Consider the following 21735-nt stretch of genomic DNA (forward strand, 5'->3'; position numbering starts at 1 on the left):
ATGGCAGGTTGGCCATTGGGGTGTAGTGGATGGCGAGGGGTGCACAGGATGTGGCTTTCCCCATCTGTCTCCCCACTATTCCCACCGCTCAAGCCTCCACCCCACTTCCAGACGTCCAAGAATGTAAAGCACGTGGATGCTTTTAGTAGGGGGAGGGGAGAGATGCTTATCGCTGGCCCCTGGGCCCGGGGCCTTCATTGGCCTTGCAACGCCCATACTCGCCCCACCCTCTCCTCGAGCCCACTCCCCACCCTTCCCCAGGGGTTGTGAGGGGAGCCGTGGAGAAACGGGCGCCAGCTGGACTGGGAGGGGAACCGCTGGCCTGGGGCCCGGCTGATTTCCTGCTGATCTCCTCCAGGAAACCGGCCCCTGTGCGAGCCTGCGAACGGCTCTGGGGCACGGCTCTGGGGCGTGGGGAAGCGGAGCGCTCGGGACGCCGCCCGCCGCCAGGGGAGGGAGCGGAGAGGCCCCTGGCTTCCTGGGCCGGTGCCTGCCTGCCCCTCCGCCGGGCGCTGGAACTTTTGAGTTGGAAAGGTGCTACTGATCCATTCAAGGTTCTTCCAATTTATGCCTGGAGCTCAATTTCAAAGCCATTGCCCTATAGTATATGCTGTGGTTATCTATTGCTATATAGGAGTCCTGGTATAGCACTGCGGGTTAAAGCGCTGGGCTGCTTCTCTAGCTTCGTCCCTCCGGAAGTGGAGAGATTTGTGGGCTGGGGCCTCGGGGAGGGAGGGGTCAGGCGGGGAGGTCCCTCCCCCGTGGGTCGAGTCCATGACCGGCCTGTGGACACAGGGAGTTAAGCGGAGTTTTCACTCCTGGAAAAGCTGTGAGGAGTGCAGAACCGCACACACCCTCACCTGGACCCTCCTACTAGGAAGGTGGGGACTGGGCCCAGGTCCTGGGTTCGAAGCGTGGAACGCCAAACCCCAGAGCTGAGTTACCTGGGTGACAGGTGGGCATGTACTGAAGGTAGAGGTAATGTAGACCTTGTAACAAACGGTGTCCGAGGCCGCCAGCTACTGCGGGCTGAGCTTGAAGTGAAGGCTTCAGCCCACACTGTAGCCCCCGCGCCCCTCTCGGGTCGTTTCTCGCTTCCTGCCAAAAACCAATTTTTTTTAAAAAGCACATTCTTTCAGCTCCATAAACACCCTCTGGACTTTGTCGTAGTGTTCCAAATTCCCCTCTAGTTCATCCCCCTCGGTGTCTCACCTTGCCTTTCCCCACCTCACTCCGTAGCCCAAAGTTCGAGGTCCTTATCGCCCTGTAGTCTGATCCACTTTAGAGGCGGGGCCGACAGGGCAAAGGGCGTCGGCTCAAGCTGCAGGTCAGTGGCTTCCTCGTTTGCTTGTTGGAATGCTGACCAGGATTCTAGGCCATGCCCCCCCTCCCACACACTCTTGTCCTTGATACACCCCCACCAGTCTGGATTGTCTATTGTTACCGCTTTACGTCTTGGAAAAAGTTAGCACAACAAAGAGCTTCTTTGTGGCTCACCCCTCTGCCTCCTGGCCTCACCAGGGCCCCCCAGCACCCCCCACCCCCCAGCAGCTGTTTTCAGGCCTCCCGCCTGTCTGATCTACTTGTCTGGCTTCAGGGAGAACTGCAAAAGGGGACCTGATTCGGCAGAAGGGATGTGGGTGGTGGTCAGTCTGCTGGACTGGTAGGGATGTGGGCAGTGGCTGTCCCTTTGCTGTAAGTTGGACTTTGGGCAGGGAAGAGACATAGGGCCACACTGTGCCTAAGAACCAGGAAAATGGTGCCCAGGCCCTACCTACTAAAGGCCAGGAAAGCCCTGCAAGATTGTTGGCCTGGTCCCTGTTGTCCACGGCCTGGTAACCCCTGGTGCATCTGTGGGCAAGTGGGGAGACGGGAAGCATGCAGCACCAGCGCACACACCCCCACCCCCCACCTAGGCGCTTCCCTTCTGCCTGCACTTTAGGACCTAATGACTGGTAACTCTAAGGTACTTGGTCCAGGAGCTGTGGCCACCTTTGAATGTCAGATCTTCCTATGTTAGAGTATAGGGTGGGTCCAGTAAGATTTGGGGGGTGGGTGGTGAGACCTACTAAGGCATCTGCTCTCACCCTGGGCCTTAGACAAATGGACTTTGCTGGGTGGTCCCTTGGGAATCCAGCATTATCTTGGTCATAGTTCAAATCCTGCACAGCACACCCCTCCCAGTTTACCCTCCATCCACTGCCCGGGGGTTTGGGCACAGACAGCCCCCACCCAGCCCATCCCTGTTCATTCCGCCTGGGGTGAGGGGCATAGAGCCAGGAACTGGGGAGGATTTGGCAAGTGGCTGGGTCACCCCTCCAGGCTGCCCTCTTGATGCCGACTAACAGTAGGGGAGGGGGGTAGTAACGTGGACCCGGATATAGTATTGGCGCTGGACAGACAGAGCATTGATGGGAACAGACCCTCTTTGTCATGCTCCCTACCCCCAGACAGGGCACCCAGGATGATGGACTGCCAGGACCCACGGGGACTCTTCTCCCTGTCTCCAGGGGGTCCCCCTGCCCCGGCTCTGGCAGGGAGGCAGAACATTCTTGGCTCTTTTATGGGGGGGGGCTGGTGGGGGGTGCCTACTCCCCTTGAGTCCCAGGCCAGGGGATTGTTTGGGTGGAGGAGGGGCTGTGGCTGCAGGCAGAGGGGGTGGAGGGGGGAGAGGGGGTGGAGGGGGGAGCGGAAGCTTGAGGGCCAGGGGGAGTGGCCGACTTTGAATATCCTGTTGACCCCAGTTTCCTCTGCCCCCAGCTTGTGTCCTCTTCCCTCCCTCCCTCTTTGAATCTTAACTCCTTCCTAACTCAGGGGGGTGGTGGAGAAGAGCAGGGCCTGCCTGGCCACCTAGGGACCTGTGCTCCAGAATCCAGCCTAGGGCAAAGGTGTGCATGTCCCTAGAATTGGATTTGAATCTGATCCTTCTGATTCAGAAGGTGGCAGGCCCTGGAGATATCCACTGGAGTGATAGGATGCTGTAAGCTTCCTTGGCAGCCTCCTTCCCTGAGTTCCGCTCCGCCTTAAGGAAGTTCCCCTCTCTCTGAGGCTGTGTCACAGTCCTGGAGTTAGACTCTTACCCAGAATGCTCAGGCTGGAAGGGTTCCTGGGAAAGCAGCTGGGGCCAGGTGGGTGTTAAGGATGGTCACCTGAGACTCTAACCGCCTCCCCTTGTCTCTCTCTCTCTAGCCATTGAGACCCAGAGCAGCAGTTCCGAAGAGATAGTGCCCAGCCCCCCCTCGCCGCCCCCTCTCCCCCGAATCTACAAGCCGTGCTTTGTCTGTCAAGACAAATCGTCAGGCTACCACTATGGGGTCAGCGCCTGTGAGGGTTGTAAGGTGAGTGCGTGCTTGCGGGAGGTCATTGGGAAGGACAGCCCTAATCAGATCAATGAGACGCGTCCCCACTTTAGCCTGGGAGCACATAGGTTTGGAGTCTCTGAAGCTGTTGTGCATGGGGGCCGAGGGGCTGCCTGCAATAGAAACCCCCCCTGCTAGATGAGTGGGGTCCCCATCCACCCTTGCTGAGTGCTTCTCCCTAGCTCTATGCTTCAGCTGGTAAGGCTCTGCCACTGCTGCCCAGGTTGCCATGGTGAGTTGGCTGCTGCTCGGCTCTTGGCTGGGGACCCAAGAGGCCTGCCCCCAGCGGCCCTGCCTGAACCTCACTCACCATGGCAGCTTGGCAGGAGACAGCAGCAGGCGCCCTGCCCTGGCTTCCCCTTCAGGTGCCCAGGCTGTGGGCTCCCCAGTGTCTGGTTGGGTTCCCCTACCCCCACATCAGGTGTGCTGCCCCTTCCCAGCAGCTCTGGGCCTGGCTTTTCCCCCTCTCCCCCGGTGCCTGACCTCTGTACTTCTTTCCTCTGAGAGAGTCTGGGGTTCAGGGACTGAAGCACTGGGCTACCACCCCTCAACTTGGAGTGGCTCTCCCTCAGGTGTGAGGCAAAGGTCAAGGGCAAAGCACAAGCCTCAGACTGTGTCGGCCTGTCCTGTGTGGTTGTGTCATCAGGTTTGTCCTCATTCTGTCTCTGGCTCTTCTGTGTGGAGAGCCCTGTCTCTGATTGGTCTATTAGCTGTGTGTCTTACTGTCTGGCTGCTGAGTCTGTGTGTGTGTCTGTCTGTCTGTCCCCTCTCCAGCCAGCCCGTGTGTCTCCCTCCTTGGTCGCTTCCTGCTTGAGTTCTTTTTATGTGTTCTGAGCTCAGGGTTGTAGGTCACAGATCTCTGCCTCTCTCCCATCCAGCCCCTTCTCCTCCTTTGCCCCACAGAAGAGGAGGTCAGGAATGTGGGTGTGGGCTGGGGGAAGTCCCCTGTTCACCCTGCAGTGTTGAGGCAGCTCTTGGGATTCTCTTGGGGCATGTCCTTGTAGGTGAACCACTCTCCTAACCTTGTCTTGCTTGCCCTGGTAGGTGACCGGCAAAGGTTTGAGGGCAGCAGCTGGCCTGGCCCTCTCTACCCCTCAGCTGGGGCCCAGCTTGGGAGTGACTAACCTAACTCCTCTCCTCCATACCTAGGGCTTCTTCCGCCGCAGCATCCAGAAGAACATGGTGTACACATGTCACCGGGACAAGAACTGCATCATTAACAAGGTGACCCGGAACCGCTGCCAGTACTGCCGGCTGCAGAAATGCTTCGAAGTGGGCATGTCCAAGGAGTGTGAGTGCCACAGGGCAGGGGTTCAGGCACACCCGAGGGCACAGGGGTTGGGTGTAGACAGATGTGTGGAAGCATGCACACTGGTGCGCCAGTCACAGTGGTGTGCAAGGATCTGTTTGGCTTCAATGTTCATTTAACTTCCTGCTTGTGTGTCTGGCTATATGTGTTTACATGTGTGTATGTATGTCTCTGGAGCGGGGCTGTGTATTTGTGTAGGGGGACTGGTACAGAGATCTGAAGGCCATTGTCTAGTTAAGCCTGAGACCTGGAGTTGGAAGAGAGAATTAGTACCTACCCAGTCCCAAAGGAATGGGGGTTTCCAGTTTGGGCTCAGCTGAGGCCTGAGGGAGGGAGGGAAGGAGGGATGGACAGGGAGACCCTCTTGTGTTGAATCATGGGTGTTGCCGTGGTGACCGGTGATTGATGATGTCAGAGATAAATGACGCTGACAGACGCCTCCTTGTCTGCGTGGCCGTTGCCATGGAGCCTGAGCCTTGGGGGATGGAGGATGGGGGAGGGGGCTTCAGGACCCCCTAACCCTTTGTAGGGAGGGCAGTGGGGAGGAAACTTGGGGGGTGGGGGAGGGCGGGATGGTTCTAAGTTGGTCACAGGGAGCTCCAGATAGCAATGGAGAGACCCAGAACATCCTGCCCCATGCAGAAGGATGGGGGGGGTCCTTGGTGCTGACCCCAGGATGCAGTGGCTCCCCACCGCAGATGCATGATCACTTGAGGCCTAGAGGCCTGGGACCCTCTGCTTGAGGGACTGCCAATTACTCCTCCCTTGACTTCCACCAGCTTCCGCACTCAGCTTTTCAGCACAGAAGGAGCAGGGTGGGGGGCCCCTCTCCCTCCCCCATAAGCCCCCTATTTCCCTCCAGTTCCCCCTCTCCCGGCTGCTCTGTGCCCCGGAGCTGAGCAGCTGCCATTTCAATAGAATTAAAGCTTCCGAATGATAAACGTCTTGTCATAGCCGTAATTTTCTCTTCCCAAATTATCCCCCCACTCTCCCTCGCCCTCTCCCTTCTCTCCCCTGCACTTTATTGAATTTGCAGAATCGACATGAGTGATCTCCAAATTATGCCAGTTCTCCCCCACCTCTGCTGCCCCCTCCCTGAGCCCCCCACCCCCACCCTGCCTTCCTCTCGTGTCAGCAGCCGCCACCAGCGGCCCTGTGAGTGATTGTGTGTCCGGGATAATCGGCTGGTAACGACCCCATCGCTTCTTTAAAGCCGAGTGGTGTGTGCGGCTCAGCGCCCCCAGTGATTTGTCAGCTCCCCGGCTAATGGGCCGAGAGATTCTCCAGTCCGTCTGTCCCCACCTCAAGGCTGGGGAGCCTGACTCCCCACCAGCCTGCTTGGGGGCTGCTCAGAGCTAGGAAGCCGAAGGGAGACTGCTTCCTAGGGGCTGGGGGAGTGGAGGCGGAGCAGGTCTTTCCTGGAAGCTGAAAGGAGTGGGGGGCAGGGGCTGCCAAGCACAGAGGAGGGAGACGAAGGGTCCCACACATGCTTTCGCCCTGCCCTACATGCCCACCTGGAGTGCATGTGGGCTTGAGGAGCTGAGCCAGACGATGGGATGGTGAACGTGGACACAGCTGTGGGCATGAGGCCCTGGGGGTGGCTCGATCCAAGACCATGCCTGCTTGTGTGTGTGCACATGTGTGTGTGTATATACAGCCACCATGGTGACCTCCTCGACAGCCAACAGCTCTTTGTCTAGTGGGAGGAGCTCCTGGCTAGGGATGGGCCATGCACCTCCCTCCAACGGGCCTGGTCTCTGCTTTCCTCCATAGCTGTGAGGAACGACCGGAACAAGAAGAAGAAGGAGGTATCCAAGCCCGAGTGTTCCGAGAGCTACACGCTGACGCCAGAGGTGGGGGAGCTCATCGAGAAGGTGCGCAAAGCGCACCAGGAAACCTTCCCTGCCCTCTGCCAGCTGGGCAAATACACTACGGTACGGCTCCCAGCCTGCTGTGGGGTACCCAGGATAGCCAGTCCTCTGTGCCTGCCTCCTGCTCTCTCCAGAAGAGCTCTGGGGAAGTGAAGGCCAGCCAGAGGGCGGGCTTGGGAGGGTTGGTGGAGCCAGACTGAGAAGGGTGCTTTGAAGGAAAAGGCTCTCATCCTCCCCCTCCCCCAGAACAACAGCTCAGAACAACGCGTCTCTCTGGACATTGACCTCTGGGACAAGTTCAGTGAACTCTCAACCAAGTGCATCATCAAGACTGTCGAGTTCGCCAAGCAGCTGCCCGGCTTCACCACCCTCACCATTGCGGACCAGATCACTCTGCTCAAGGGTGCCTGCCTAGACATCCTGGTGAGGGTCTGCTCTCTGCCTACCTGGGCACTGCTCCCAGGTCCTTGGAGGATGACTTCCTACTCTGATAACCACCCCATCTGGAATTGGCTCACCCAAATACTTCTCTACCCAAACATCTATCCTTCCTCTCTAAACATTCATCCACTCACCTGAGTGCTTACCACTCAGCACTCAGTCACCTAAACACCCATCCATCTACCTGTCCTTAACCCATGTCTCCATTGAGCCTTCCCCTCTCCACCCACTTATCCGTACTTAAGACTCACCTGGGGCCCTCTGTGGCCAGGTTGTGAGCTGGGATCAGGAATACAGTAGGCACACCAGTCCCGTCCCCTCTTGTGAAAATCTTCCATTTGCAAAGCTTTGCTCAGTGTTGTCTGGAGGTGGGAAGGAGGGTTGTCCCCTCCTCATGGAGGAGGGAGCCACGGCTGCCTGTGCCCTAGGGAGGACATCCCAGAGGAAGTGGCATCTGGGAGTTGTTAGGGGCACAGGTGAGAGGCCACCGTAACTGAGGGCTTGCTGGATTCAGATACTGCCGGGCAGTTAGTGGGGGTAGGGGACTGGACTGGGCTGGAGGTGGGATGGGGCATTGGAAGGGACCCTCAAAGTCTGTCATCACCTGTTCCCTCTTGGCTACACCAGGTTGGGGAAACCTGGGCTTTGACTAAACTCAAGGGTCTGGAGAGGGTGGTGAGCTGGGAGGTACAGGGTGCTCTCTGCAAGGTAGCCTCTCAACCCCGTGCTCTAGGTGTAGGGAGGCAGGATCAGGGTCAACCCAATACACATTTACTGAGCACCTCTTGTATGCAGTGTCGAGGTGTGGCCAGAAGTCCAGGATCGTCCTTGTCTCCTGGAAATTTCGTTACTCTCTGGGCTGTTTGAGATGGTAGCCACCAGCCAAGTGAAGCTGTTTACATTCAAATTACAAGTAGTTAGATTACATTTCAGATGCTGGTATTGACATGTGTTGCATCCGTAGTGGACCAGTGTAGAACGTTTTATTGAACAGCATTGTCAGGTGGTCCTCTGGGGAATCTATCTTTGAATGAATCTGTCAGGTGCTGGGGTCTGTGGGGCTGGAGTCCCTGAGCGTTAGCACCCTCTGCCCCCAGATCCTGCGGATCTGCACGCGGTACACACCTGAGCAGGACACAATGACCTTCTCGGATGGGCTGACTCTGAACCGGACCCAAATGCATAATGCTGGTTTTGGGCCCCTCACTGACCTGGTCTTCGCCTTCGCCAACCAGCTGCTGCCCCTGGAGATGGATGACGCCGAGACTGGACTACTCAGCGCCATTTGCCTCATCTGCGGAGGTGGGCAGGGGGCCTGGGGCTGGGGACCAGGCTGAAGGTGGTGGTACAGTCTGGGACCTCTCGCAGGCAGGGTTCATCAGATCAGGAAGGAAGGACCCCTGGTCTCTCTTTTACCTCTCTTAGAAAGGAAAATTGAAGCCGAGAGGAGCAGGTGCTGGTATCTGGCCACTTAGTCAGGGAGTGATGATGGGAATTTAATCTCTGGCCCTTCATTACTGGGGAGTGTTTCTGCTGTGGGGGTTAAGACAGGCCTTGGAGGTCAGTTAACCCAAATGTAAATCCTGGCCAGCTGTGTGAGCAGCCTGCTGAACTCCTCTGAGTCCGTTTCTGTAAGACGGACAAAAATGGCCCTCACCTGGGCCGGTTAAAGGGGTAAGAAGGTCCAATGTTGTCTTTTGCTGTTTATGTTGGGATGAGGCTCTGCTTCTGTAAAGATTTACAGTCTCAAAAAACCTTAAGGAGCAGTTCAGCTCTGTCTTGTGGAGTCACTCTGGGTCTGACTGGCAATGGGTTAGGCAGTGCCTGTAGGTCTGTATTCTGCGTGTGCAGCACGCAGCACGCAGCCACCTTCTGCTCTTTGAGACCAGAGGTGAGAAGCTAGCTGTGGTGCTCAGTCTTTGGCTTGGGCAGGCTCTCCCCCTAGTGGCCAAGGCTGGGATCGCACCGGTGTTCTCACCCTGCTGGTCCTGGAAGCTAGTTCAGGAGGGTTTCTGTTTCCTTAGACCGGCAGGACCTGGAGCAGCCAGACAGGGTGGACATGCTGCAGGAGCCATTGCTGGAGGCACTGAAGGTCTATGTACGGAAACGGAGACCCAGCCGCCCCCACATGTTCCCCAAGATGCTGATGAAGATCACAGACCTGCGGAGCATCAGTGCTAAGGGTGAGGCTCCTATCCTTGGAGTGTGGCTGTGTCTGCCCAGACCAACGCCCCCACCTCCTGGCCCAGTGCCCATCGTCTGTGCCCTACATCTGAGCCAACACTCTACCTCTTTGTGCTCAGAACAGCCCTCCACTAACCTGGACCCAAAGTGTACATACAAAGGGTTTTCAAAAAGTTTCTGGAAAAATTCTGTTCTCTTTTCATTCCATTTTTTGATGCCCCTTCTCATATGCCTAGGGCAAGGTCTTCCAGAGGCCCCAGCATGTTTCAGGAACTTCCTGCCTGCCCTAAGGTGGCAGCATTGGCCTGTCGTGGTGGTTAAGGGCCTGGCTCTGGGACCATGTCACATAATCACGTGGGTGTGTGTTATTGAACAGGTCACTTAGCAGTTCTGAGCCTCAGTTTTCCATCTGAGGAGTGAGGATGGTAATAGGGTTTGTAGAGTTGTTTTGAGGTGCCAGTGGTCCTACGTCAGGCCCAGGCTGCTGGCCCTGGAACTCATGTTCGCCATACTGTTCCTTAGGCATGTGTTTAAGGGAGGTGGCTCACGTCAAAAGACCTGCGCTCCGAGTTCAGTGCATTATGCGTATTGGCTGTGTTGATCCCTTTGCTCCCTCCTCACAGGCACCCTGATCTCTGCCCCTTCCTTTCCTGCAGGGGCTGAGCGAGTGATCACGCTGAAGATGGAGATCCCGGGCTCCATGCCACCTCTCATCCAGGAAATGCTGGAGAACTCAGAGGGCCTGGACACTCTGAGTGGACAGCAGGGGGGCAGGGGACGGGACGGGGGCAGCCTGGCCCCTCCTCCAGGCAGCTGCAGCCCCAGCCTCAGCCCCAGCTCCAACAGAAGTAGTCCGACCACTCACTCCCCGTGACCACCTGTGCCCCGTGCCCCGGCTTTTCTCTGCCTTTCTACCAACCATGTGACCCCATCAGCCCTGCCTCCACTGTCCTCCCAGACAGAACTGGGACCTTGCCCTGGATGGCGGGTGGGAGGAGGCTGCAACTCTTCAGACAGTGGCCTGGGCCCTCCATGGACTGAGCGTTCCTGCTGCCTGGGCTGACGTCAGGGGGCAAGGCAGTGAACTGAGTGAGCACCCTGGGTCCTGGGCCTTGGGATGGGACACCTGGGGGCCTTGTGTTCAAGACACCCCTCTGCCCACCTTGCCACATCTTCATCACCAGCAAATGCCAGGACCTGGCTCCCCTGTCCTCAGAACTCACAAGCCATTGCTCCCCAATTGGGGACCCTCTCCCCCCTGCCTTGGTTGGTGACAGAGGGGGTGGGCCAGGGGTGGGGAGCTTCCCCTTGTATATACCCTGCCATACCAACCCCCAGGTATTAATTCTCGCTGGTTTTGTTTTTATTTTAATTTTTTTTTGTTTTGATTTTTTTAAATAAGAATTTTCATTTTAAGCACATTTATACTGAAGGAATTTGTGCTGTGTATTGCGGGGAGTCAGATCCAGAGCTGGAGGGGGACAGGTCCCAAGGGAGAGGAGGGGCTCCCCCTCGCTCTCCAAGTCCCTGTGCCCCTCAGCCTCCTCCTCAGCCTTTTTCTCCTCAGTTTTCTCTTTAAAACTGTGAAGTACTAACTTTCTGAGGCCTGTCCTCCCCTCACTTGTCTGGGGAAGTGGCCAGCTCCTTTCTCCCTCTGCCTGACCACTGGGTGTGGGCAGTTTCTCGGAAGGCCATTCTTAGGAGGAGGGGCTCCAGGCCTTTGACGCCTGCCTGTGCCCGCAGTGAGAGGTGGACAGGGGCAGAACATGGGGCCCTTGGAGCACACAGTGTGTCTCTGAGCCCTGCCTCCTTGGGCAGAGCTGCCTCCCCATCAGTGCCCCTGTCATCTAAGCTCCCAGCCTCACAACCACCAGCACCCCACACCGGCCCCTGGACACTCTGGTTTTCTCTCTCTCTCTGTCTTACACACAGACAAACACGGACAGATGGGCTGACAGACACATTTGAGCCTAGTTTCTTCATCTCCCTCCCCAGCCCCCTGTCTGCCCCACACCCATACCCCCTCCTTGCCCCGCAGGACGGGCCTCCAGGGGGTCCCCTCCCCTTACCCCTGTACTCCTGTGCTGGGGGAGCTGGCTCTGCCTGGATCTCCTCGCCTTGGGGTTGGGGTCTCTCCCCTCTCCCCCACCCCCCCTCCACCCGGAGCCCGCTGGTGCACCTGTTACTGCTGGCCTTTCCGCTGAGATCTACTGGATAAAGTTATATTTATTCTACACGCGCCTCCGAGCCTCGCTGCCTCCGCCCCTTCTCTCGGCGTCTGGGCAGGGGGCGAGGGATGGGGGCCTTTCCAATGGGCTCTGGGGCATTGATGGTATGGGCACTAGGGGCGGAGCATTTGGCAAGTGCATCCCAAGCTACTCTCTGGGCCTGCCTTCCTGAGCTGGGGTCCCTGGGGTCTTTGGAGGTCCTGTGGAAGGAGGCAGGTCTGCCAATGAAGTGCTTGGATTTGGGTTCCTGACAGCCCAGTCTGGGGGCAGGAGAGGAGAGATGGCCCTCTGGGAGCTTCCATCGAGGTGGGGGCAGCCACCTTCTACCCTCAGAGAACCCCTAACTTGGGAAAACGGAGGTTGGGTCTGTGTGTCACTGTGGCAGAGGAATTCTGTTTTGGGAGTGACCTCAGACTTTCAAGATAGTCGTGGGGGCTGGCTGGGTCCAGAGGATTGATTAGGAAGGAAGCAAGAGATGGCCCATCCATTTTGCCTCTAGGAGGACTGTACCTATGCAAGGCCACCCTGTGGGCAGGCAGCAGAGGGCAGGACATAGGGGGATTCAGATGCTCCTGGTCAAAAGGAAGGAGTGTGGGAGACTTGAAGGGCCCTCAGGTCATGTTTTCCTAGCTTCTCACACCACCTTAAGACCAGAGAAGGCAGTGCCCTTGTCTAGGATCACACAGCAAATCTGTAGCTGATCTGAGACCAGTGCCCTGGACTTCCACTTCTCAGTCGAGGACTCTTTCCTGGATCCCTGAAGCCCCTGAAGGAGAAGCCTCAAGCACAGATCAGGGTATCTGGGAAGGAGGTGAAGGGAACAGGGCTGCCAATCTTTCTATTTCGCCACCAGGTGGCGACAGCTCCTCACTTTTGTTCTGTCTTCATCTGTCCCAGAGACAGGCTCTCTCTGAACATCTTCCTCTGTTTTGTGCTGGTTGCCATCAGTCAGTTCTTAACTTCTTGTGACTCTGTGTGTTAGAGTTAAGGTTTTCACGTTGCCAATCTGAATTGACATTCTAATATAACCTTCCTACACATGTGCTCTCAAAAGCCAGTATACAATCACACTATTTGGAAGGAGAGATTTAGGGAAAGTAATTGATAATGTATTTCAACATGTAAATGCTTGGCAGATACGATGATGATGTCACAGGCCCATCTTGATGTTTAATGAATACATTTGGGTTTAAAAAATGAAGATCAGAAGCTGTTCTGTCCAAGAAGTTCATAAAAATTGAGCAGAGGTATGGGTGGGTGCTGAAATAGGCACATCCAGTGTATAATAAAGAGCCCTGGTGTGGCGCGCTGAGGGTTAATGCGCCAGACTGCAAAGACTTCTGAACTGCAAGGTCGGCAGTTCAAGCTCACCAGCTGCTCCTCAGAAACCCTATACAGGGTCACTATGGGTTGGAACTGAATCGATGGCACTTAACAACAATTTATAATAAAACCATGCCCCCCAAATCATAACCTTGATGTTTTTACATGTAAAATGGAATCAGGATTGGGCTGCAGGTAATTACAAAGAGGTTTCTGCTGTGAGTGCCCAGTGGGACATTCCAAAGTCATCCTGACAAATCTTGAATTTGAGAGACCATCTTGGCATTCCTAGCCGCTGCCCACTAAATGCCAGTGAATCCCCATCACTTGGCTTCTGTTGCTACATAAGGTCACCATGAGTTGGAGTGAGCTCATGGACTTGTTCTGAAGTCAAGGGGACCCCAGAAGGCGTAAGTAGGCATATTTACAAAGGGCCACCTGGGAATGGTGCCATGGCTGTGGGGAACCTCTGGACTTGAGGTTGTCTTTGATGTTCAGCAATTCATTGCTGTAGAGCACAGTTCCTCAACTCCAGCACTGATGTTTTGGGCCAGGTAAAGAATATTTTTTGTATTTTTTTCTACAACCAGAGTGTTCCTTAGGATGGCAAGACTTCAGTTCTCTTACTTTGGATATATCATCAAGAAAGTTGTTAGAAAAGCACATCCATCGTGTTTGGTAGATGGCTAGCAAAAGTAACCCTCACTGAGGTGGATGGATACAGTAGGCACAATGATGGACTCAATAGTATACTAAGGTCTTGAAGACGGTGCAGTTGCCCAGGAACCTTTTGTTGTTTAACTCATGCATTTACCCTGAGGGCAGGGCAGTCCCCCAGGACCTGAGGAGGAGGCATAGTTAGAAGTTCACTGCTGTGTGGAGCACAGGTAGGAAAGCTGAGGAAAACAGGGTCTTGAAAGGAGGACAGAGAGGGAACAGCCAGGGATGTAGAGAAAATGTAGGGGGCACTCGGGCCATGGCAGTCAGGGGCTTCTCAGCATGTGGTCAGCGGGGTCTGCCTGGTGAAGCTCTAGAGGTGCAAGGCAGGCAGTGGCTGAGCAGAGTCCCTGGATGTGTCATTTTGGTAGTGGAGCAACCCCATTAGGGCAGTGAAGGAGAAAGAGGAATAGAGTGGAGGAGAGTTAGGAAGCTCTTTGGATGCTTCGGAGGAAAGAGAAATGTAGCTGAAGGGAGAGGCAGGGCCAAGTATGTGGTTCATGTTGTGGGAGTTTTACAGACTTGGAGGGGACAGCAGGCAGGCAGGGAGGGTAAATATGGCCAAGAGGAAGGACAACACTCAACTGTCCTGCCCTCTGACCCCACTACCCACCCTTGGTCACCTTCATAAAAAGGGAGGGACCCAGCTACCTTCTCAGTCCACAAGGTGGGAGTGGATGGTGCTCATAAGTCTGACCAGAGTCAGGTCTGTCCAGCGGCTAGGGAGTGGGGTGGTGCCACCTCAATTCCTCAGTGGGTGCACATGGGAGGGGAGGCCCTTCCTGAGATGTCCTCACAGATGGGTTGGGTTTGGGCAGTAAGTGTGGAGTCATTTCAGCTGCTGTTGGCATAGGATCCTGGCCACCCACACAAGGACATATCAGATGACACAGAGCTCAAACGTGCAAGTACAGCACACACAGACAACACATAGCTCCTACAAGGTATTTATATGTATGGACACAGATCCCATACAGGGCACATGTATGCACGTGTGTGCATACAGCACATGGGATGTACATGTGTGCACACAAAGAGCCCTCACAGGCCACACCTCAGCCTGAACAAGGAGATGTTCCTAGACAGCTAGTAGTATATCCCAGTTTTGGTTCCCAGTAAAATAATCCGGGTCCCTTCACTTTCCACTCTTCTCTCAGGCCCTCCCATTTCCTTTCCACACAGGTCATGGCCCCAAGGGACAGCCTTGGTTCATTCTCAGCCCCCAGATTGGCAGTACGGCTGAGAGCAGCCAGGACGGCGGAGGCTGCCCTGTGGGTCTCTGGGGACACTTCTCAGGAGGTCATTTCTTGTTTCTGAGTCCTGCCTTTGGTCTCACCCTCCGCCTGAGGCAGTGCCTGCCGCTAGATGGCCAGGCCCTGGCGGACGGTGGCCAGAGATGCCTTGCTGCGGCCGCTGCTGCCCTCGCTGTCTGTCGGCACCCGGTGCGCGTAAGCTGGGGGGGCGTAGGAGTCTGGGCCAGGCCGCCCGCCAGGTAGGGCTGGCGTCAGCGGCGGCGGGAGCAGCTTCTGCACCTCCTCGTGCGCGCGGTTGCAGCGGTTGTCGCGTTCGGCCGCTTGTCGCGCGCGTCCGGAACCCTGGGGGCGCGGGCGGCCCTTCCAGAGTAGGTGGCCCAGCTCGGCCACGCTGAGCATAGCTGAGAGCAGACCCACGGCGAAGTAGAAGACTACGAAGACGGTCTTCTCCGTGGGCCTGCTGACGAAGCAATCCACTGTGTGCGGGCAGGGCGGGCCGGCGCACGCAAAGTGCGGGGCCACGCGGAAACCGTAGAGCAGCGTCTGGCCGGCCAGGAACCCCAGCTCGGCCAGCAGGCGCAGCACCACGCTGAGCAGGTAGCAGCGGCGCGCGCGGTGGGCGCGCAGAGCGCACGGCGGCCCAGCCTTCGTGCCCCCTCCGCCTGCTTCCGTCCCGCCCGGCTCTTTGCTGGCCTGGTGCATGGAATAGATGACAAATAGCACGGGAGGTGCTGAGAGTAGCAGGATGTGGAAGAGCCAGAAGCGGTAGTGGGAGACAGGGAAGGCGCGGTCGTAGCAGGTCTGGCGGCAGCCTGGCTGCAGCGTGTTGCACACAAACTCCTCCTGTTCGTCCTCGAACACTGCGCCGCCCACAGTAGCCAGCACCAGGATGCGGAAGATCAGCATGACCACCAGCCACAGGCGGCCCACGAGCGGCGACTGCAGCTGCACCGCGTCCAGCAGAGAGCCCAGGAACGCCCATTCTCCCATGGCGCTGTGGACTAACGGCCAGTAGGTCAGGGGCCAGGACTGATCAGGGACTCCCCCCGTCCCCACCCATCGGGGTGGAGTTCGCTAGACCTCGGTAACTTCAGGGTGAGTCGGGAGGTCAGATAGGCTGGGGACTAGCAGGGTTTTTGTGGGTGCAAATGAGTTAATGTTGGAGAAGGCATGGGGAGGGGAGGCCCTGAGTATAGCAGTAATTCTGAAACGTGAGTTCCTGTCTCTTTAGGGCCAGTTGGTGCTGGCGAGGAACCCCATCATGGATATTTAGCCAGAATCCCATGGACCTTCTTAGTTTAGACCCCGGATCCTCTAGATTCCAGAGTTGTAGGAAAGAACCCCATAGACTGCAGCCCCTCGACTTTTGTTTGTGGAAGCAGACACCTGGGGTGTTATAGTGTTAGATACTCCAGGATGCTGTTCCCAGCCCAGGCCTCCAGAGCCCACTTTGAGTAACTCCACATGGACTCCACCTCTTTCTTTCCCCACCCAGCATTTCTCTTGTCCTTTCTATTTAGGATTGGGGGACCTGACACAAATGTAGCCCTTAGTTCTAGAAGTCCAATACGATGATTCTTAGTCCTAGGGACCCCAGCTACTCCAGCCCAGCATGGTGGGAATGTGGGCCCAGCCCTCTCCATCTCCTCCCTGAAGCCCCTCCAGCTCCCACACTGTCTTCCAGTCTCTCCCACACACAGGTTCCCACAGGCCCCAGCTGTCCCCGGGGCCCTCACCCAACTGAACTCACCCTGTGGTTGTGGCTAGAGCGTCAGAGTTGAGCGCTGGAACTCAGGAGATGGTTGGGACCTGATTCCCCTGGTCCCTCTTTCATTTTCCTTTTCTGATTTGGCCGGGATGACAGGACAGGATAGCAGAGAGGGGCTAACTCTCCTCCTTCTCTTAAAGGGACAGGGCGACCCTGCTGGCTGGCTCCACCCTTGGGAACAGATTCAGGACCACACCTCTTGCTGGCCTTTGCCAGCCCTCCCTCTGCCCATCCCTCACGCACCTTATAACTGTCTCCATTTGGAAGTGGGGGGATGGGGTTAACCAGAGTCACACTCCTTAATGGGAGAATCAGAGCCTTCATGAAAGCCCTTTTCTAACAGATTCCCCCCAATCTGGAAAGCCTAGATTCTCTATTAACCCACTATCTTTTTCTAAAGGTGGTTCTCAGAATTGAAGGAACTTTAGGTGCTGTGTGCTGGTACTGGGGACATTGTTATTTTAAAACATCTAATAAGCTCTTAACTTGACCTTGACCTTAGCTCTTCTGGGCCAGTCTCCTCCTTTGGTCCAGCTAATCCTCAGGTTTCCTTCTAACTCAAAGTCTTGTTGCTAAAGTCTCAAACTAAGAAGCAAACCCATTATCAGTGAGTGGGTTCTGACCCATGGCGACCCCACGTTTTACAGAGTAACTTCCATGATTTTGACTATTGTCTTTACAGAAGTAGGTCGTCAGGCCTTTCGTTTGAGGTGCCCTTGGGTGGGTTTGAGCCACCAACCTTTAGGTTAATAATCAAGGGCAAACTATTCATGCCACCCAGAGACCGTCCCACCCAGCCATGGACAAAGAACAAAAAAAGTCACGCCCAGAAAAGATTCCATATGGAAAAACATGAAGGTATCAAGAGTGGCTGGCTTTGGTAGTCAAATGAAAACTTTTGTTATTTTCTTGCTTTTCTGGTAATTTCTAAATTTACTGTTGTTGTTAAGTGCCTTCAAGTTGGTTCCGACCCTGTATAGGGTTTCCAAGGAGTGGCTGGTGGGTTTGAGTCACGGACCTTGCGGTTAGCAGTCCACACCAGGCTACAGAATAGTTATTTTATAATGTGACAAGTAATTTGAGAGAAGGTAAAAGTAATTTGTGAGAAAGGCTCCCCTACTCTTCCAGATGCTGAATGGAGCCTTCCCTCACAACCCTCCCATCTGTCCCATGGAGGGGAGAGGAGTGCAGGGTAACTGAGGGCACTAGAATTTGCCCTCTCCCCCTGTCTAGGAGCCTGCCCAACTGGACCAGTTGCCCTCCCTCACCTGTGCAGCTACTCTGGGCCAGGCTCTGTGTTGATTAGCTTACTTAATTTTCTCAACTACCCTCAGCTGGGGAAACTGAGTCTCAGAATCGAAGCCACATATTCACTGTCATATAGCCACTGGACTGATTTCAGAGCCCATGCTGGAGGTTGGTTGGCCTCTTGGTGACCTGTCCTCTCAGCCATGGGTGTGTGTAGAGGGTGGAGAGCTGCATGGACCCCCTACCCTGCTTTCAGGCACTCTAGTCCAGCCCAGCCTGAAAACACTAGATTAAACCCTGGGGTGTGCCGGAGACTCCCCAGCCTTGTGCACTGTTCCCTTGTGGGTAAGTCTGGAGGGGGTGGAGTGGATACTACCCTGGACAAAGTCCAAAGGAAAGAGCATGTGCTAGGACCCATATTCCCAAAACAGGATGTGGGGTGGGGGCTCAGGGACGGTCCCCTCCCCACCCCATCTGTATGGCCCTTGCTGGGTCAGGCCAATGGCACAGCCTGGAAAAACCCCATCAGGCTCCTGCCTGGCTGTGGGACTGGAAAGGGAGGTGATCGGCTAGAGCAGGTGAAGGGTGGAGAACCTGTGGTCGTTCTTTGCTGTCTCTAGGCCCTGCTGCCACAGGGCCAGGCTCAGGAGACTCTACAATCTCTGGGGCCCATCCTCCTTCCATGATAGCAGTGGGCAGAGGGTGTTGTTGATGTTGTACAGAGCTGGCAGGCACACATACTTGAACCTGGGGCTGGACTGATGCCTGTCTTGCCTGGTTCACATCCAGACTCTGTCCCAGACACCTCACCCTTTCACCTGGACATACACATACATGTAGGCACATACATGTTTGTACCCAGGATGTTTGTTAACACTAGTGACTTAATTGAGACACAACAGAAGCTTCTGTCTCCCATGACCTCTAATATTTTTGTGTTTACTGAAATGTCTCCTGATATTTTCCTAGTCACCCTACCTGACAGTTGATTCTTAGTCCCTTCCTGCATTCTAGGATCAGATGACCTGCTGCAGACCATAGCAACTTTCTCTAGGAATACAGTAAGTCCTGGGGCCAGGCCTGGACAGTTACTGGGGACAGAAAACATTACTTAAGAACTGGGTTTCCTTTACTCCTGCTAAAATGGCATTTACTTTTGATGCTGTGAAGATCCAGTCCCATTCTAAAGAAAACCAAATCTGATTCCTGAAAATACTGAGGAAAATATAAGACTATGAAATAATATAATTGCTTTGGAAAATGGTTTGTCACTTTCTTACAACTAAACATTTAGCATATGGATGGCCCAAAATTCCACTCCACTATTTACAGGAAAATTCCACTATTTATAGGAAAAATGGTGGTGATGTGCCGTTGTTGATTCTAACCATAGCTACCTTGTATAGGGTTTCTGAGGCTGTAAATCTTTATGGGAGCAGAAAGCCTCATCTTTCTTCTGTGGAGCAGCTGGTAGATTTGAACTGCTGACTGCTATTAGTGACCTAACTCATAAACCACTATGCTTACCAGGGAGAGAGATGGGGGAAAAAAAATGTCCATCTGAGTTGAGCTCAAATATTCATAGCAGCTTTTTCCCTAGTAGGCCCAACATGGAAACAATCTGAATGTCTGACAGCAGGTGAATAAAAAAATCCATACAGTGGAATAATATTCATCAGTAAGATATTCTGCTTAACAAAGGAAGTCAGAGAAACATAAAATACCTGTTATCATAGTGGAGAAAGTCGAGGCTTTCTGCTCGCAAAGATTTACAGCTCAGAATCTACTCAACAGCACTTAACTGTATTATACCTTCAGTATGGACTGATCAACATAAACAAAAATCCTTACATTATGAAAAACAGAAAATCTTGAAGTTGTCAAGAATTGTATTTGACTTGGGATTCCCACGGAAGTAGCAGTCAACAATCAGATGTATTACACTGGGTCAATCTGCTACAAAAGGCTGCTTTAAAGTGTTAAAATGTCACTTTGAGGACTTAAGTGCACCAGACACAAGCCAAGGTATTTTCAGTCACCTCATACACATGTGGGAGCCCTGGTGTGGCGCTGTGGGTTAATGCGCCAGACTGCAGAGCCGTTTGAACTGCAAGGTGGCGGTTCAAGCTCACCAGCTGCTCCTTGGAAACCCTATACGGGGTTGCAATCAACTCAACAGCACTTAACAACATACACATGTGAAAGCAGGACACTGTGTAAGGAAGCCCAGAGAAAGGCTGGTGTATTTGAATAATGATGTTGGGAGATGAATGTTTGAATATACCATAGATTTCCAGAAGAGAAAGCTCCTTAGAAGTGAGGCTAGCAAGGCTTCATCTCACATACTTTGGGCGTGTCATTAGGAGGGACCAGTCACTGGAGGAGGGTCTGTGAAAAAGAGGAAGACTCTTGATGAGATGGACTGACATAATGCCTACAACAGTGGGCTCAAGGATTGTGAGGACAGCGCAGGACCAGGTGGGCTTTCTTCTGCTGTGCAAGTTGGCACAGACATGACAGTACTTAACAACTGTGATTCCATTACATGCTGCTATTGTTAAGTGCTGTTGAGTTGGTTCTGACTCACAGCGACTGTATAGGGTTTCCAGGGAGCAGCTGTTGGGTTTGAACTGCCAACTTTGTGGTTTGCAGTCCAGTGCTGATCCTACGGTACCACACCAGTCGTCCATTTTGTGATGTTCCAGAATATGCCTGGCCCCAATTATGTCATGGTCATCATCTCTTAAACTTACCACTGAATGATTGAATATAATTAAATAGGAAGTGAAGAGAGCTATATTTTGAGTAGAGAAAGGGTGTAGTACAGGAAAACGAAAACAACAAAAAAGACACTGGGTTGCAATGTGTATATTTTATTTAATTACAAAACTGTTGGAATTAAGCTAAATAGAAAAACATAGTAAATATTTACAACAACATTGATAACACCACTGAAGTTATACACATAACAATGCAGAAAGGAATTAAAATGCTGAAAGTTGAAAAGTCTGGAGACTGAACATGATGGAGATGATAATCCACCACTGGGTATGGAATCGATGTAAACAGTACAGAGGAGGATGCTGCTCCCCGCTCTCCTGTAATCAGTACGCCCTAGGAGTGAGGTCCTGGGGAGATCCAGACTCAGGAACAAGTCATGAGTTGAGACAGCTATAGAAATGGTTTAATTTCTTCTTTCTATTGCCTGTGTTGTGGTTATAGAGACAGAGCCAGGGTGTTTTTCTTTATTCTCTGATATTAGTGGACAATAACCAAACTACATTATGCTAAAGTTACCACACAAATATCTCTATAGTCCACAAGAACTTAAAATAAAAATTCAAGGACAAAAGAAAATAAGACTAAAAATATAAAAACAAAGACAAAAGACAAAGCAGAGAAAAAACAATGTCAAGGAATGGTCATTCTTTAGATAACAGTATTATAAAATGTTAAAAGAGGGATGGTCTGAATTAAAAATACCATCCAAACAAATCAGAAAGGATGGAAATAAGAGCTTTGAATAACTTTAAAACCAATCATCTTCATCAGATTCTTCAAGGTACTTAATAGGTTTCTTAGCCCGTCCAGATTTTGCCCGAGGAGCTACAGCTGAGTCTAAATCCAGCTGGAAGTCATCACTTCCCCCCTTAGATTTCTAGAAGAAAAAAAAGGCCAAGGAATTTGTACAATGTAAAGCTGACATCATTTACACTTTATAGGCTACAGATACTAAAAGAGAACAGATTATGAATAGATTTAAATTCTCTTACACTTACCTTGCTTGCCACTGCTTTAGAAATAACTTTCTCAAAATTAGAGTCCGAGTCATCATCAGAAGTGGATGGCTTCCTTTTACGAGGATTCTTGGATTTGGCAGGACCAGGCTTTTTTGGAGAGATGTCAGAATTCAAAGAAGAATCCTTTTTGGTTCCTTTTGGTGCAGCCCTTTTTTTGGTGCCTGCAGTGGAGGTGGAAGACTGACCTGAAAGCCAACACAGGCATTTGTCATGGCCACTCTTTTTTTTTTTTTT

At 53.5% G+C, this 21735-nt stretch overlaps 3 protein-coding genes across 5 annotated transcripts in view; 1 reads left to right on the forward strand and 2 right to left on the reverse strand.

The window, feature by feature from the left end:
- The window catches only part of RARA (retinoic acid receptor, alpha), a 49190-nt gene extending 38605 nt beyond the window's left edge, over positions 1-10585 (forward strand). For 2 of the 3 annotated variants that reach the window (XM_006832586.1, XM_006832587.1), the window contains 7 exons: positions 3190-3338; positions 4509-4650; positions 6442-6602; positions 6786-6962; positions 8078-8282; positions 9005-9163; positions 9821-10585. In XM_006832586.1, the coding sequence (XP_006832649.1) occupies positions 3190-3338; positions 4509-4650; positions 6442-6602; positions 6786-6962; positions 8078-8282; positions 9005-9163; positions 9821-10038 (1211 nt within the window). In that variant the 3' untranslated portion in view covers positions 10039-10585. The remainder of the gene's footprint in view (positions 1-3189; positions 3339-4508; positions 4651-6441; positions 6603-6785; positions 6963-8077; positions 8283-9004; positions 9164-9820) is intronic. The other variant, XM_006832588.1, reaches the window with a different exon arrangement.
- Positions 10586-14793: 4208 nt separating this feature from the next.
- Positions 14794-15675, reverse strand: GJD3 (gap junction protein, delta 3, 31.9kDa). Its single transcript, XM_006832589.1, has one exon. The coding sequence runs from the start codon at positions 15673-15675 to the stop codon at positions 14794-14796; it is 882 nt and encodes a 293-aa protein (XP_006832652.1).
- Positions 15676-21230: 5555 nt separating this feature from the next.
- Positions 21231-21735, reverse strand: part of TOP2A (topoisomerase (DNA) II alpha 170kDa) — a 26677-nt gene continuing 26172 nt past the window's right edge. Inside the window, exons 34-35 of the mRNA XM_006833670.1 lie at positions 21481-21686; positions 21231-21359 (exon numbers count right to left, since the gene is read on the reverse strand). Coding sequence (XP_006833733.1) covers positions 21231-21359; positions 21481-21686 — 335 coding nt within the window. The remainder of the gene's footprint in view (positions 21360-21480; positions 21687-21735) is intronic.

The sequence above is a fragment of the Chrysochloris asiatica genome, unplaced genomic scaffold (genome assembly GCF_000296735.1).
Source record: "Chrysochloris asiatica unplaced genomic scaffold, ChrAsi1.0 scaffold00007, whole genome shotgun sequence".
NCBI lineage: Eukaryota > Metazoa > Chordata > Mammalia > Afrosoricida > Chrysochloridae > Chrysochloris > Chrysochloris asiatica.